The sequence below is a fragment of the Syzygium oleosum genome, unplaced genomic scaffold (assembly GCF_021117445.2).
Source record: "Syzygium oleosum isolate NSW1041296 unplaced genomic scaffold, Sole_v2.1 Sole_v2.30, whole genome shotgun sequence".
Taxonomy (NCBI): domain Eukaryota; kingdom Viridiplantae; phylum Streptophyta; class Magnoliopsida; order Myrtales; family Myrtaceae; genus Syzygium; species Syzygium oleosum.
This window is the reverse complement of record NW_026607514.1, coordinates 1,194,730-1,212,006: the sequence shown is the minus strand read 5'-3', so window position 1 is coordinate 1,212,006 and position 17,277 is coordinate 1,194,730. Positions and strand designations below refer to the sequence as shown.

At 42.2% G+C, this 17,277-nt stretch overlaps 2 protein-coding genes across 3 annotated transcripts; one reads left to right on the top strand and one right to left on the bottom strand.

The window, feature by feature from the left end:
• The first annotated feature begins 997 nt into the window (after positions 1-997).
• Positions 998-3,077, top strand: LOC115690140 (ycf20-like protein). Its single transcript, XM_056303996.1, has 3 exons — positions 998-1,272; positions 1,587-1,783; positions 2,424-3,077. Exons 2-3 carry the CDS (start codon positions 1,605-1,607, stop codon positions 2,866-2,868), a joined length of 624 nt encoding a protein of 207 aa, XP_056159971.1. The 5' UTR covers positions 998-1,272; positions 1,587-1,604; the 3' UTR covers positions 2,869-3,077.
• Positions 3,078-11,060: 7,983 nt separating this feature from the next.
• Positions 11,061-17,133, bottom strand: LOC115690154 (phospholipase A(1) LCAT3). 2 transcript variants are annotated; one of them, XM_030616415.2, is made up of 11 exons: positions 16,319-17,132; positions 15,361-15,452; positions 15,102-15,229; positions 14,826-14,961; positions 14,656-14,707; positions 14,151-14,251; positions 13,202-13,381; positions 12,415-12,572; positions 12,282-12,336; positions 11,717-11,770; positions 11,061-11,408 (listed from the first exon to the last, which is right to left on the bottom strand). In XM_030616415.2, exons 1-11 carry the CDS (start codon positions 16,554-16,556, stop codon positions 11,247-11,249), a joined length of 1,356 nt encoding a protein of 451 aa, XP_030472275.2. In that variant the 5' UTR covers positions 16,557-17,132; the 3' UTR covers positions 11,061-11,246. The 2 variants fall into 2 exon arrangements, with proteins under 2 accessions (XP_030472275.2, XP_056160039.1); XM_056304064.1 differs by lacking the exon at positions 14,656-14,707 and having other exon boundaries at positions 14,900-14,961; positions 16,319-17,133.
• Between the last annotated feature and the right edge of the window lie 144 nt (positions 17,134-17,277).

Sequence of the window (17,277 nt, the reverse complement as noted above, 5' to 3'; positions counted from 1 at the left end):
GGATGTTTTATTATACAAAGGAAATCATTCCGAGTGCTTATTCGTGTTTGCATCTTAGGAAGTATTTCGTGTTTCATACAACGTAGTGAAATGAAATCGGGGAATAAAATGGAAAAAGGAAATTATGATTTCACTATATAAAAATTTCAAACTAGTACTTTATGACACACTTACTTCAAATTAATTTTCATCTCACGAAAAATCCCAAACTGATACCTTGACCCAAATCTTCCCTCCCTTCGCAATTCAAGATCTAGTGTGAAGTATAAATTTGGGTTAAGGATACCATTTTGGAGTTTTTCAAAGATGAAAAATAGTTTCGAATAAATATTTCGTGGTCTATCGATTTATAATTTTTTGTAAAACGAAAATTCACTTGGGCAATTGGTTATTGATTTGAGATTTTTATAGGGATAGTGACATAAATGGTCTATGGACATTGGGTCAATGTACAATATAGTCCCTCAACTTTTAATTTGTTCAATGCGGTCCCCGAACATTAGCCCAATGCACAAACTTTTTATTTGTTCAATGTGGTGATTGGACTTTTGGGATATGTTCAATGTAGTCCTTGAACTATATTAAAATTTCAACATTATCCTTCCATTAATTCAAATTCATGGACAACATTGAAAATTTTCATATAGTTCAAGGCTTACATTAAACATGTCCCAAAAGTCTAGAAATCACATTGAACAAATTAAAAGTTCAAGGGCAACATTACCCGTTAAACTACAGTTTAGGGATCATATTAAATAAATTAAAAATTCAACGACTATATTGCATATGATATTAAAGTTTAGGGATTACTTGTGTCATTTTTCCATTTTTAGACGGCAATAAACTTGTAATATGGCAATAGTGTAAATAAAATAAAATAAAAAAAGAACATGGCCGACCGAGGGTAGTGTTGACATTTCACTCCTCCTGCTGATAAGAATCGCAGGTTGTCATCAGCCGTCCGTCCCTGTTGCTTCCCTCTCGAATTGAGGAACACAGAGAGAGAGGGAGAGAGAGAGAGAGAGAGGCGTCCGGCCATGGAAGGTGGGAGCAGCCGCTGATCGCCGCCATCTTCTCCCTCTCTCTCTCTCTCTCTCTCGACCTTCACCTCGGACCTTCAATGTCCGAGGTATAGTGGGCAGTCCACGCGTTCGCAAATGCGAGAGTGAGACAGCGGCTGCGATTCCCTCCTTGTCGCTGCTGCTCCAGATAAGACCAGAAAAGCGACACTCTCAGAGATTCTTGACATCGGGCACAAGCTCTGCTTCACAAGTAAGTACCCGGTACCTTCACCTTCCCATCGTTTCCGAATTGTTTCTCTGATCTGAACATGTGCCAGCCATTCCTTTTGACATTGCAATGAAGGTTCTTTTAGTGTATACATAAGTTCCGTGGCTTCTTGGTTTTTTTTTTTTTATCCTAAGTGATGGGTGTAACATTTGAGAGTTAGATTATCAAGAACTGTCGAGACTGAAGCTACCCAAATTCAATTAGACTTGTTTGCCATGTGGGTAGTTTAAACGGGGGCAATCATCTCGGGTTAAGTCGGTGTCTGACGATGGTGTTTGTCGATCTTTTTTGGCAAGGTCCTGGCTTTGCAGCTCATGGCGTGCCAATCTGGAGCCATGGTAATGCAATTGAGTCTGCCGCTGCCGGAAAATGAAGCCTCCGGAAGTTCTTGCATGGTCCTCGCCCCTCGTATGGTTTCAAACTCGAGAATGGAATCCTGCATTGAGGGTCGAGTTTTCTTTCGGTTAAGGTCTGCATCTTTTGGTTGGAACAGGTACTTTTAGACCATTGTTCGTGTTCTTCATTTTAGTATGTGAAAATTGTGATGTGTTGTGTTTGGGTTGGATTGGGATGGGATGGCATTTGTCACTGTCAACGGTAACCGATAAAAATAACCTCTCAGCCAGTGGAGTTGCTTCTAGCATGGAGATCTTCTGCTCATATTCTTGTAGCCCAGCTTAATTGTGATCTAATGGTGGTCAAATTTTCTTTCAACCTTCTTGTGCCAAATTCACTGCACTCATGATCTCTAGTCAATTGTGCCAGATAATCTCCTGTTTTCTTAACTTAGACTTTGAGCTGTACCATCTGTTTTTTATATAGAATGGCAACTCAATCTTACGTAGTTTGTTTAATTGTATATAGCTACATAAGTCAATCATATTAACCTAATTGTCAATGCCTTTTTGTCAAATTTATAAAGTAAGTGAAAACTTTTTGGATTTTGATAGTGGTAATCTAGTGTTGGTTACAGAGATGTTACATGGCTGCTCTTATAGGTGAAAAAACTTCTTGGATTTGGATCAAGTCCTTTTGTTTTGTATGCTTAAGGTGTGATCTGTCTATGTGGTTCACTTTTATGAGTCTCTTCGTATGATTTTGAACAAGCCAGTCATTTTCTTTACATCGGATAGTTCTCAGATGAGAAGACATGGCTGGAACATAGCCTTTGCCCTGAATACGGGCGGGATTCCTGGTAATGGCGAGCAAGAGGGCCTCAACGGTGATGATGCAGATCTCAGTCGTACTCGATTGGGCAGGATAGTGAGCGCTGGGGGCAGACAACTTCTGCAAAAGCTGAACTCGGCTAGAAGGAATTTCCCCATGAAGATATTTCTTCTTCTGTTGGGTTTCTATACAGCAAATGCATTGGCAACAATTCTTGGGCAGACAGGTGACTGGGATGTGCTTGTTGCCGGTGTCGTGGTTGCAGCTATTGAGGGGATTGGTATGCTTGTGTATCGAAAACCCCCTTCTCTTTCTAGCAGAAGACTTCAGTCCTTTGTTACGATGATGAATTACTGGAAATCTGGCGTTTGTTTAGGCCTCTTTGTGGACGCTTTCAAATTAGGTAGCTAGAAACCCTTTAGCTATGTAATAATCTCATCCTGTGTCCATGATTCAACCGAAGAAGAAACTGCAAAAAGTAAAATGAAGAATTTTTGTTCTCTGACTCTATCCGAATTGGGTGCTGTCTCCAGGTGCATATGTATAATAAACCATTCAAATGTATACTTGATGCCGTTGATATATATGATCCAATGTCGGTTCGAGGATTTGTCCTTCCATGACTATGTGACTGTTGAATGTGCATCTGTAGACATGTGTTTCTATGTGCACTTGATGGGGCTCGCTTATGTTTGCACGTTGTTTGAGAGGATAATGAATTGTTTCTATTATGTTTTTCAATGAAGGAATTACAATATATATGCTTAACATAACGTAAAACCCTCTAAACACAATATTACAATTCTACCTTCCTTATCATATTTCTAACACTCCCCCTCAAGTTGGGACGTATATATCAAATAGTCCCAACTTGTTACACAAAAAACTCACTCTATTCCCCCGTAGAGATTTAGTAAAAATATCCGCTAGTTGATCTTCTGTCCTTTCATGTTGAAAAGTGATTTCCCCTTTCTGGACCTTCTCTCGTATAAAGTGACAGTCAACCTCAATATGTTTGTTGACCAAAAAAAAAAAAAAACCTCAATATGTTTGGTTCGCTCATGGAAAACAGGATTGTTCGCAATATGGATAGATGATTGATTATCGCAATATAATGTTGATGGATCTAATGTTGACACACCAATTTCTGATAATAACATCCTTAACCAGAGCAATTCACCTGCCACATGTGCCATAGCTCTATATTCTGCTTCAGCACTTGATCGAGAAACCACATGTTTCTCACTTTTCCAGGCAACTAAATTGCCACCAAGAAATACGCAATACCCTGATGTAGATCTTCTATTAGTAGGGCATCCAGCCCAGTCTGCATCAGAGTATCCTGTAGTGTTCAGATGACCATGATTCTTAAAAAGTAATCCTTTACCTGGTGTTCCCTTCAAGTACTTAATAATTCGCAGTACAACATCCCAGTGAATAGTGCGAGGAGAACTCATAAACTGACTCACTACACTGACGGCAAAGGATATATCAGGTCTTGTGACAGTGAGATAGTTCAATTTACCCACTAACCTTCGATATTTCACTGGATCATGTAACAGTTCTCCATGTTATGTATCAAGCTTCACATTAGGCTCCATAGGTGTATCAACTGCTTTTGCTCCAAGAAATCCAACCTCATTAAGAATATCAATTACGTATTTTCGTTGCGGTAAATTGATACCTGCCTGTGAATAGGCAACTTCAATCCCAAGAAAATATCGTAAACGTCCTAGATCTTTAGTATCGAATTCTGTATGTAGAAACTGTTTAAGTCATTAGATACCATCTGAATTACTACCGGTGATAATAATATCATCCGCATATACCACTAGAAGTACACAACTAGCTGAGGATACGGAACTAAATACTGAATGATCGACTTGACACTGTTTTAACCCAAACTTGGTAACTGCATCATCAATGAACTTACCAAACCAAGCACGAGGAGATTGTTTAAGTCCATATAAGGCCTTATGTAAACGACATACCAGATTCTCTCCCTGAGCAACAAACCCAGGTGGTTGCTCCATATAAACTTCTTCAGCTAAATCGCCATGTAAAAAGGCATTTTTTGATGTCCAATTGATGAAGATGCCAGCCAAAGTATGCTGCTAGGGATATAAAACACGAACAGATGGAATTTTGGCAACAGGTGAAAAAGTATCATCATAATATATACCATATGCTTGAGTATATCCTTTGGCAATCAACCTAGCTTTCAATCGATCAAGGGTACCATCAGGGTGAATCTTAACAATAAAAACCCAACGACAGCCAACAGGTTGTTCCCATTAGGTAAGGGTGTGAGTTGCCAAGTACGATTCTTAAGAAGTGCCTTCATTTCATCTTCCATGGCGTGCCGCCATCTAGGATGAGCAAGAGCTTCAGCAACACTACTAGGCACAGAGATAGAGGACAAAGAAGAGACAAAGGTAGAAAAGGTAGGAGACAAACGATCATATGATATGAAATTGGACATGGGATGATGAGTACGAAGACAAGAAGAAAGATCAGAATAGTGAGCATAGCAATCCCTAGGACGACCAACACAAGATCTTGTACCTTTTCGAAGAGCAATGGGTTGATCAGATGAATCACATGTCTGTGGGACCTGTACCATCGTGGTAGGAACTGCATTACGCCGATGATATGCGTGCTCGGCAAACTGAAATCCTGTTGATGGTGCTGGAGGTACAGAGAGTGGAGGAAGTGCAGGGAGGACACACTCACTACCCTCAGAAGTAGGGGTGAGCGTGGTCCGGGCAGGCGGTTCCCGACATGAAATCGGAAACAGTCCACTAAGGACCGGTTTCAAAAAATTGGAATCGGGAACCGCCCGTTGGTTCCATGGATCCACCCGAGAACCGAACCGCCGGTCCGGTCCGGTTCTCGGATGGATCTATGAAACCGGTCCCACTAAGTTTCACACAAATGAAGGTGACCGTGAGAGAGGGAGGCGATGAATGGCTAAAGGCGTGGCCGTGAGTTGATGAGAGTTGAGAGTCGAGCTTTAGATTATGGATTTTATGGTTTTCATTTTTCTAAAAATGTTTTCTTTTCTTTTTTTTGAGTTGAAATTTTTCTAAAAAATTATATATATGTATTTCTATATTACCGGTCCGGTCTGGGTGAGCGGGTGGGTGGTTCTATGCCTAGAATCGGAAACCGGACCGGTACTCACCGGTTCTAGTAAATTAGATTCGGGAACCGGACCGGTCCTCATGGGAACCGTCGGTTCCGGGCCGGTCCGGTCCGGTTCCGGGCGATTTCCGGTTCCTTTGCACATCCCTACTCAGTAGCCACCGCAGGTACAGACTTAGTATCATAATAAGCCTGATCCTCAAAGAAAGTTACATCAGCTGACACAAAAAGACGACGACGAGTAGGACTATAACATTTATAGCCCTTTTGAGTACGAGAATATCCTATAAAGACACATTTCTCGACACGAGAATCTAACTTATCTAAGCCAGGAGTAAGACAATGAACAAAGCAAACACAACCAAAGACACGCAAAGGTAATGCAAAGGGGCGATGATCCGGATGTAAGATAGAAAATGGCGTCTCCCCTTAAAGAACAGAAGTTGGAAGGCGATTAATTAAGTAACAAGCTGTAAGTACAGCATGACCCCAAAAATGTTTAGGGAGATGCATATGAAACATAAGACATCGAGCAACATCAAGGAGATGACGATTTTTACGTTCGGCTGCACCATTTTGCTATGGAGTGTATGAATATGATGTTTGATGAATAATACCATGAGAATCAAGGAAAGATTTAAAACCAGTAGTGAGGCAAGATATTCTTTTGCATTATCTGATCGTAAAGTTTTAACAGAAATATTATACTGATTCAATACTTCATAATAGAATAGGCGAAAGCAATGAAAAATCTCAGTACAATCTTTTATTAAAAATAACCAAGTCATTCGGGAAAAATCATCCACGAATGTAACAAAGTATCTGAAACCAAAAGTATCAGAAATACGACACGGACCCCACACATCTGAGTGAACTAACTCAAATGGACTAGAAACACGACTCTGAAAACGAGAAGGAAAAGATGCCCTATGATGTTTACCGAACTGACAAGCTTCACATTGAAATGAACTCACAGACATAGACTTTGGAAATAAACGTCGAAGAATGTTCGGTGGTGGATGACCAGCTCGACAATGCACGCGATACACATCAGATAATGTTCGCTTTCCAACTGCAGCAGCAACCATCTGTTTATCAAGATAGTACAGGCCATTTGATTCATGTCCCCCGCCAATCATCTGTCCAGCCCTCAGATCCTGAAAAACACAACGAGACGCGGAGAAGGTTACTGAACAATTCGGTTCCTTGGTCAATGAGCTAACAAAAATCATATTATATGGAGATTTGAGGTGTAAGACAGATGACAGAGAGAGAGAGAGAAGGACTTAATTGAGCAACTCCAGTACCATTAACATGAGATTGGGAACCATCGGCTAATGTAACAGAATTAGACACACCAGAAGATGTAGAATGAAAAGAAGATAGTAGCTTAGGGTTACTCATAATATGATGAGTGGCTCCAGAGTCTATGACCCAGGAGTCTGACAATGTAGACATTAAACAAGATGAACTACCTTGGGAAGTCTGTGCCAGAATTGCAGTGGGAGCTGAAGAGCCTGTCACCTATTGAGAGCGAACTTATGCATCATATTCAGCTCGCGACAATGTGATGGTATCACCTGTACCATGCATAGTGGGAGGTTCTAGTGATGCTAATGCTGGAGAATCAACATATGCAGCAACAGTAGATCGGAGCTCAGGATGAAGATTGTAACAATAAGCCTCTATATGGCCTGTTCTCTGACAATGGGTGCAATAGCGAGAGCCACGACCACCAATACTACCATCACGACCACCATGACCACCACGACTACCATCACGACCACCACGACCACCAGTCATAGCAAAACCTCGTCCACGACCCCTATAACCGCGACCTCGAGTTCCACGTCCAATAGTGCCATGAGAAACCATAGCACTGGTCTCCAAAGCTGAGGTTGAAATCTTCTCAGTAGGCGTCGAACGAAGAGCCCGAGAGAAAACCTCATCTGCTGTAGGAAGAGAGCTCTGAGAAGTAATTTGTTGATGTAATGAAGAATATTCAGGTCCCAAAGCCTTGAGAAATAGTATTACCCGAAGATCCTCTTGTCTTTTGGTAAGAGTGGCGGCATTGTATGAAGCTGGAAGATAAGTGTCCAACTATCTACATAAAGTCGTGAAACGAGCATAATATTCAGATAATGACTGATCTCCACGCTTAAGATCAAAGAGTGCCTCCCATGTATCACAAACTCGTGTCATGTTATTTTGTCCAGAATACAGTAAGGTACATTTATCCTAAACCTCATTAGCTGTGTTACATTGAATAAAATGAGGACTAATCTTCGAGTCCATACTATTCCATAACAATGTACGTATCAAGGCATCACCAGCAATCCAATCAGCAACCTTACTATGATCTGATGGGGCCTCAAACGTAAGATAATCCAGTTGTTTGGTAGCAGTAAGGTAAACCTCAATAGATTTAGACCAGGATGCATAATTGGTACCATCCAACTTGACTGAAGTCAATTGTAAATGTGGTAATCCAACGGAGGATGCAGCAGTAGCCATTAATAAGCTAAATATATGATTGAACCCACAAACAATGTCACAACAACTAAGTATTCAACTCCAATAACAGTCTCCAAAACACAATCAGCCAAACGTAATCACCAATATGAGGGTTCAATCGAATCACAACTAGTCATGACAATTCATGGAAAAATCATATAACCATCGAGTCAATGTTGAAGAGTTACCACTTTCGTAAGAGAGGACTGAATATTCCGAGGTACTGTAGCTACTGGATAGTGGTCATCGCTGCATTGGATAATGTAGCTCCTGTTCTGTTTTTTCTTCTTCTTTTTTTTCGGAAAAACCTAGCTACTGTTCACAGTAGCCACACGACCAGAAACAGGGGCACCTTCATCAGAACTTGAACACAATACTCAGTGGAGGAATGCCAACTGACCAATAATCCAATGCAATTGTAAGCCTCCACGACCCACAAACACCACCAATTAAAAGACCAACCATTACCTAAAATTCACTTCAGCACAGTACCCATGAATCTCAAAAAGAGAGGAAGAAACCCTCTTAATTCCAAACTCTATCATTGCCGACAAGTTTCCTCAGTGCACCACAACATCCGACACCCACAACATCTAGCGACATCCAGTGCAATACTTTAACAAAAGCGACTTCAGGTATTCATGTGTTGGCCAAAAGATTACAGACCTGGTGACAGATGGATCAGATTAATTCATGGGGACACGAAGAATCCAGCAACCATAGTCAGCGATGGCGAGGCAGTGCAAGCAGAGACAGCGAGTAGTGTCGCACGAGCAACACGCGAGCGTTAGGTTCGCGCAAGCAGAGCGCGACGATCGCGCACACGAGGGTCGCGTGAAGGTGGAGCCCGCCGTGGCGGCGACGATGGCCGACGGTTCCGGCAGCTAGACGACGGCGGCAAGTGGATTAGGGTTAAGAGCGAAGCTCTGATACCATGTTTGAGAGGATAATGAATTGTTTCTATTATGTTTTTCAATGAAGGAATTACAATATATATGCTTAACATAACGTAAAACCCTCTAAATACAATATTACAATTCTACCCTCGTTATCATATTTCTAACACACGTGAATACCTCTAATCCATCTGCTTTTGTTTCAATAGCAATGTGGCTTGTTGGGCCGAGAAAATGAGGTGTTAAGGCTAAACACAAATGATCGGTAAAAATGTCCATGACGGTGCAGAAGTAGACAGAGCAGTAAAAATTGAAGTATTTGCCAATTTCGTTCTAAACCCTGCTAGGGGATTCAGTTTAAGTCTTCTTTCTTTCTCTTTCTAGCGTCGACAAGTATAACTTGACTGTAAGGAAAATGGCTTATGACATTGCACCCGCGTCGATGTTGTTGTATAGTCCTAAAAACGAGCATGTTGATCAGACATACTCACTTTGACATATGGAAACAATAAATGTGTTGAGTTATTATAACTCTATCGTTGGTCACTCATCATATGGATCTTACTTTGCTTTTTCCTTCTTTTTTCTCTTGCCTTTTGGCTAAATCTTTGAATCACGGGCAACAAAATTACACACGAAGTTGGGCAAAAGTACACCACAAGTGCCATAACTTGTGTACGGCGATCACTTTGGTGCCATAACTTTTTTTCAGATCACTTTGGTACCAAGTCGGAGAAAAAGAGATCACTTTAGTGCTAATTTGGCCGGAAATCCGACGTGACATTTTTTATTAATTTTTTACACCGACGTGGCTTGCCGGAGGCTGAGTCAGCGTGTACAGTCAGCATTTTTAATTTTAAATAATTTTTTTAGCGTGTACAGTCAGCATTTTTAATTTTAAATATTTTTTTCCTTTTTTTTTTCTTCTTTCCTTTTTCTTTTCTTTTCTTTTTTCTTTTCTCCCCTCGCCGCCGGTTGCCGGTGGCCGATCAACCACCGGCAAAGCCCGGGAAGGGTCGGGCGAGGGCGGCCTTGCCCATGGCCGGCGAGGGGCGGCCGACCCTCGCCGGCGACAAGGCGAGGCCGGCCCTCGCCGGCCCAGCGAGAGCTGCTTCGCCTAACGCCGGCGAGGGCGCGGCCAGCGAAGGAAGCCCTCGCCCGGGCGGGAGGCGTCGCCCTCGCCGGATCTCGGCGAGGGCGGGCGAGGGTCACCCTCGCCGGATCCGCGAGGGCGACCCTCGCCGGCGTCGAGCGACCCTCGCCGGCGTCGGGCGAAGGAAGCCCTTGTGGCGTCGAGCGAGGGTCGCCCACGCCCGACTCAGGCGAGGGCAACCCTTGCCCGCCCAGCGAGGGCTTCCTCGCCCGACGCCGGCGAGGGTCGCCCGACGCCGGCGGCCGGGCAAGGGCGACCCGCGCCGCCTGTGCGAGGGCTTCCTCACCTAACGCCGGCGAGGGTCGCCCTCGCCGGATCCGGCGAGGGCAACCTCGCCTGGGCCGGCCTCGCTTGTCGCCGGCGAGGTCGGCCGTCCCTCGCCGGCCATGGGCAAGGCCGCCCTCGCCCAGCCCTTCCCGGGCTTTGCCGGTGGCCGGGCGACCATCCGGCGAGGGGAGAAAAGAAAAAAAAGTAAAGAAAAGAAAAAGGAAGAAGAAAAAAAAAGGAAAAAAATATTTAAAATTAAAAATGCTGATCGTACACGCTGAAAAAAATTATTGAAAATAAAAATGCTGATCGTACATCGCCGACCAGCCTTCTGCGAGCCACGTCGGCGTAAAAATTAATAAAAATGCCACGTCGGATTTCCGGCCAAATTGGCACTAAAGTGATCTCTTTTCCTCCGACTTGGCACCAAAGCGATCGCCGTACACAAGCTATGGCACTTGTGGTGTACTTTTGCCCACGAAGTTGTATTCTTTGCTTCTTTGGATGCTTTGTTTCTGCTAAGTCGACCCACTTTCCCTCATTTAAAGCTTATAGTCATTGAATGCAGCTTTAAAATGTACACTCTCTCTTTGTTGACTACCTGGTGCTGTGCTGTTCAGAGATGATAGTATCCTGGACATCAACTTTCAGATTAATCATCATAAAATCGAATTTCTTTTACATTCAAATGGTGATGGATCTAACATTTTCGACAATGCGAATACACATTTCGGTTTCCAATATCCAGAGAAAGGAAAAGACTTGGAGAACAAATTCTCCTGTACGAGTCAACTCCTATGCTATGTCTATACTCTTCAAGAAGAATCCATTACTCTCGAAGTCCTAACGCGCTTGGGGTAGCTGACCTGCTCATATCCCAACCATTTTTGGATGAGTTGAAAGACAGTGGGGTCGCGTAGTAATTGTCGGTGACCAGCAGCAACCCCCGCTCGCTCCACTGCCTTGAGTCCATCAGCCTGTCGATTAAGAGTTCGCTTGAGAAAACCTGGAAACTTTTGTATCGCACGCTGTCGCAACATATGACATCATAATGCAAGATAGATTGTTTGAGTTGCATTTGGGACAACCACTAACAGATTGAACATAAACAAACAGGATAATGGCCAGAACAAGGAGTACGATCCGGATCTTGAAAAATTCGACAAAAAAAAATCATCCTAAAAATAAATATCTATTCACTCTTCCCGTGCATGGCAACAAATCAAACTGCAGCAAATCATCTCAAAGTACGGTAAAAGGAGAAAAAGCTTTGCCAAATAGATACCCGAGCTGATTCTGCGGGGACAGTTCCATCTCCATCCACATAAGAGTACTCGGGCTGCAAGATGAACCATAGCAACTTTGAGCCAAGAACAAGAAAAGAAAAGTGAATGGAAAAGTGCATCAGATATGTACGTGAGAAGCATGAGGATAAAATTAGCCTAAAGGGAAACTGGAGCAGCTGTGAAATGGCAGCGTCAGAATGAAGGACATCATCTCCTGCTACCCAAGCAAATCAATTTATGAAACGCCAAATACCCTAAAAGAAAATTGAAAATCCAATATTATCCGGACATGACTCAACTTTGAGGTCCACATCTAAGTTCTAAATCTCCTGCATATTGCAACGTAATGTGACGAATAAAATGTCAACTTCAGCGAGAACTCGCTCCGTTGTCAGCATCAAATGCAGCTGTGGTCATTCTAGTTTAATTTGGTGGAGAATATCAACAATTCCAAGAAGTGCTATTAAACAACTCATTTAATCATGACCAAACAAAGGAAGTCGTTCAAACAAAGAGAATGTCATCCAATCAGAAGAGGTTTTATAATAATATAAGACTACTCACCAAAGTGTGGCATATTTCAGACAAGTCCTCAATGGGGGATTCCTCTGAACCATAACTGTCACAGGAGCATGTCATCATGTCTTCCGCCAAAACATAATATTAACTTGCAAAACACAGAGTAGAAGCTGCATACCAAACGTCAAAAGGTGTGTCCAGAGATGTCCCATAGATGTTATAGAACTCAACCTCACTTGGAAGTTTAATGTCATTGATAATTCTGCGAGTTTCAGCAGTCCATTTAAGAATAGAGAGGTTAAAGGGCAAGGGTATTGTCCGTCCTTGGTAATTTAGCTGTAACCACAAAGAATGCAATTCAGACTTCGTAGAAGAAGCAATGAGAAGACCTTGACACGGACAAGAAAAGGGTGAAGGGGAGAGAAGCTTACACTTTCAACTGGGGAATGAGGATTACAAAAATTTTAATAAAAAAAATCATTCCACATGCTTATTTGAAATCCATCTTTAAACAGCTTATCATGCGGTTCCAGGAAACATTTCAGAAGAGATTTCAGAGAGGTTCATTGATAAGAATACAGCTAGTAGAAAAGGAGGACAGACCTGTCGAGGCAGCTTTTATCTAGTTAACAGGAAACATACAATCAATAAGTTCTCCTTAGTGGTTAAAGATTGCGTAAAATGCCTGGCATTGGCATATATTCCTTTTGTTACCCTGCTTTCTGTATAACTGAAGAAACGCCAAAATAGAATGTTTTTTGTTCACCTCCAGTTGCTTGAACGCCACTTCAAAGAGCCCCTTAATGGGAATTCAAGATTGTTGAGTTTTTTCAGCAAATAGAGGAACCAGCTAAATTTTAGCATCAAAAGATGAGCAAAAGTTGACACCAAACTGAACTAGATGCCTGCTTCTGTAGAAGAGTTCAGACTAACTAAGTAACCAAGAAAGAATTTGGGCATGCTACCTCATTATTTCGCAATGCTGATTCAAATAGAGGGACGCTTTCAAGGGGACCATAGGTCTCCAAGTTGACAGAAACATCCCCGTCAATAGAGTGCTTTTGCCAGACTTCAATCTTAGGTTGGTTCGCCCACTCAAACTCAGGGTTTGCCATCATTTCATATATTGATGGACACTCAATCAACTATATTCAAAATAGAACGCACTATTAGCAAGAGAGCACAAGATCATACCAAGCAAAAAGCAGAAACAACTGCCAGACCCTCGAACATGATCAGTGAACCACCTTCTCTTATAGAATAATCGAGTTAGCTAATCCAAGCACTGAAAACTTTCCACGAGTGAAGTGCAAATGGACTAAAAAATGGACTTAAATTGTGCACAAATATGAGAAGCCATATGCTTTTGTACACTAGTCTTCCACATGTTATGTACGCTAGCACTACAAGAGGAGAAAAAGAGCGTTGCCAAAAGAAAGGTTGGAGTCAGCTAACAAAGGAGTACCACTCCAAACCGTGACTCACACAACACAACCTGACTTGCTACACCATCTCATGCTATACAATTGGTAAAATCCATCTCACATGTTTCTGCGCAGTTTTAGGTAGAAGCCCTCGTACTTTTGCAATTTCCTTCATCATTTAGTGCATAAAAGTGACTGGAGATGTATTCAGGATGGACTCAACTATTGCATAGTGGGGGCACTTGCCCCACTCCTTTTTCTAAAGTTTTGAAAGAACTAAGGATTTTTAAGCAATGCTAAATAACTACTTGCTTTAGAAAAGCAAAACCTACACTTGATTTTCTTGTAATCATTCATTAATTAATTTTTTGACCCACTAACGAAAGTATCTAGATCCGTGCCAGTATGTATTCCATCCTCCTTTATGCTAGTTCCACACAAACGGTAGGATGTGCGCTAAGTGACCTTGAGAGATGAATAGAGAAATTACCAATTGGTGCATTGTCCACCTAGACACAAAAAAGTAGCTCTCAAACCCCTCAACAAATTGCAGTCCGGTTAAGAGAGAGTCATTGACGCATCCCGGTGCACCTATCACAGAAAATGATGACACTCTGAAACCTTAGGAGCAATACAATCTGCTAAGCACACGGAGGAACTTTTTTATTCAAAAACTACATAAGCAATGACCGAACCAAGATGATTTAGCCTTCAACAGTTGGAATACAGTAGAGATATCATATTGCACTTGAAGTTGAAGATCCAATTGACGAACATAACGAGCAAGTTGCAAAGTTTAAGATCAAAAGAAGAAGAGCATCCAATCTCAAACCAACAGAAAAATCATGATCGCTCTATCAGCCTGGCATCAGGAAACAGATGTTCTCCATCAGATAGAGAACGTTACAGCCTGTATCTACGCTTCTTTGAGTATCTTTCCAGACATTAGAGCGTCATGATAGAATGAATCTGGAACTTTGCCCAAAGGCAGTTACCTTGAAAAGGGCATGCAATACAAATCCACTTCCTTACATACTTTGAAAAGACCTGTCAATTAACAACTAAATTATAGTCTTATTGCTAATTTTGCGCATATAATCCAATATCATAAGCAACTAGACAATCTCCAATAAATGCTTCCAGCAGTTAATGATAGAACACTCACGTCTTGATGGAGTGACAGAAAACACGACACCAGCAATCCACCCATTGAATGAGAAATTATGTCAACTTTTCTACCTCCAGAAGCTTTGTAAGCAGTTTCCAACTTTGATTGAAGACCTTCTAGGAGCTTGTTAGCTCTGCGATGATGCAGCAGATAATGGAGTTCACAGTTATCAGAAACTTAAACTTGAGCACATGGCTGATAAATTAGCTAACAATGCAGTAGTCAAGATACCAACTTTGATTTTCAACAACCTAATAGACAAAACTGAATTACCTATTACTTTGCCGGAAATCATAACCATATCCAAACAACGTGGTTCCTTTCTTATACCCTATCCCCACGAGCATGTCGATCATATCATGAAAATGATATACCTCTTTCAGATGCATAAGTTTCACAAACTGAAATGTGAAGAATTTTCATCAATACATTTCCATTAGTAGTAAAATGTTGCGGAATTAACAGCATAAACGGAAGCGAAATATTTCTCTGACAAACCACCAAAAGAGTGAAGAATGACTTAGGGCCTCACCCATGATGGGTCTAGTATGTCGATCGCATAGAGCCCATAATCATCGTCAGGAACCACAATTTCAACATCATCGTCCAATGACTCGCTCAATCCTTAAGATGACAAAAAGCACAAGCTCGTCAAGGATTAAATCATCGTGTGTGATTGAGGAAATCTGATGCCATGAACAACATTGACATGGAAAGTGGCAATACATCTAAATGCCGATACAGCAGATCATGTCAGACCAGATGATTTAAATTCCATAGACAACGTAGGCAGCATGTGCCGTAAAGATATAAAGAAGACGGAGAAACTTCTGCAAGTACGAAATAAATTCGTAGGAAACGTCCATGAGCAGGAGCATTCTCAAGTAGAAAGCATCCGTAACATGGTGCTATTTCACGAGGAGGGGTGCTCTATCTCAAACCAAGCACACAAATCAGATCTATACACATGATCAGTTGAGGAGTCAACTTCTATTCAGAAAGTACATCCAAATTGAATTACTCACGAAAGCGACTTCAGGGTACAGAAAGAGCAAAGCAGGTTCGAACCAGAACTCAGTTTCAATGTACAAAAGAATGATTCGAATTGATACTTAATCTGCAATAACTAAATAATTTTCGAAAAAGCAAACCATACCAACCCAGAAGGTCAAAACGTGTTTCAAGGTACACTAGTACATAAAAGATATTCCGTAATATCGATTACTGATAAGCCATTGTGGCCATTGACAAGTTTGAGGATCCATGGTAAAACATCTCACAGATTCCAAAGTGGAAAGTCACAGACTGCTGAGAGTGAGACCAAGTAACATGGCAAACAACACAGGTACAGGTATGCTGCATCGATAATGATGGGGTGAGGGAAGTAGCAGCAACAAATAGCAGAAGCTACAATACTGCGCACGCGCACGAGTATGCAAATGGGTGTGGAAGTGGAATCCCAAGCATGCGGATTGCAGAGAGAGAGAGACCAGTGGAGGGGTTGAAGAGGGACCAGAGCTTGTTCTTGAACTCCAAGTCCGCGAGGAGGATGCGGACCCAGACCCGGGTATCGAAGCCCAGCCAGTTGTCCTCCTTCTTCTTGGAATGGAGTATGGAGCCACCCATCCCTGACACCAGCAACACCGGGTTCCTCTCCTCAGAAGCTTCATGATCATGGCGGCTGCCGTTCCCGAACCAGAAGCACGGGCACACTCTGTCCCTCCACATGATGACACCGATCCGATGCCCCCTCTCTCTCCCTCTCCTCGTCTCCTCCCACCAAACTCAAAGAGACTCGACTACCAAACAGTCCCTTCGAAGTTCAGAGAAGAGGAAAGTGGAAGTTGGCCCCGGGACAGAGAGAGGTATACAGGGTAGTTACAGAGCCAACAGGGGCAGCTACAAAGATGGTAGAAACAAGACGACACTTCTCTTCAACCTTTCTTCCAGGTAGACCCCGCACGTGGCGTGGGTAGGTTCTGTTCTGTTTTGACCATTTTACATCCTCGTTTCAATTACTTCCTTTTTATCTTTATCTGGTTTGGATGCACGCTTTCATTCATCTGCATGTAATGCAAAAATCGTACCGCGGGAGCCGTGACAAGTTCGTCTTTCCGCTTTTGCAAACCATATAAACTTCCTCTGATGGGGACAATCGGGGCCCCCCAGCAGCATATACTAAGGAATTGTGCTCTCTTCTGACTTCTTGATCATTCCAAAGTACAGTATTATTCAATCGGCAATGGTCGTATATAGGAAAAAAGATGTCATCAAACACCACCGTCTGCCGAACGCTATCCTCTCTTTAGTATTTAGAATGTTCATAACTCGTATTCGAAAATCATCACGTTGCAGTCTGACCAGTAGTTGACCAACCAGCATTTGATCGTTAAGAGTTCATGTAAACATTTGATGAAACTACCAACTTTTGTTTCGAATTTTACCAATG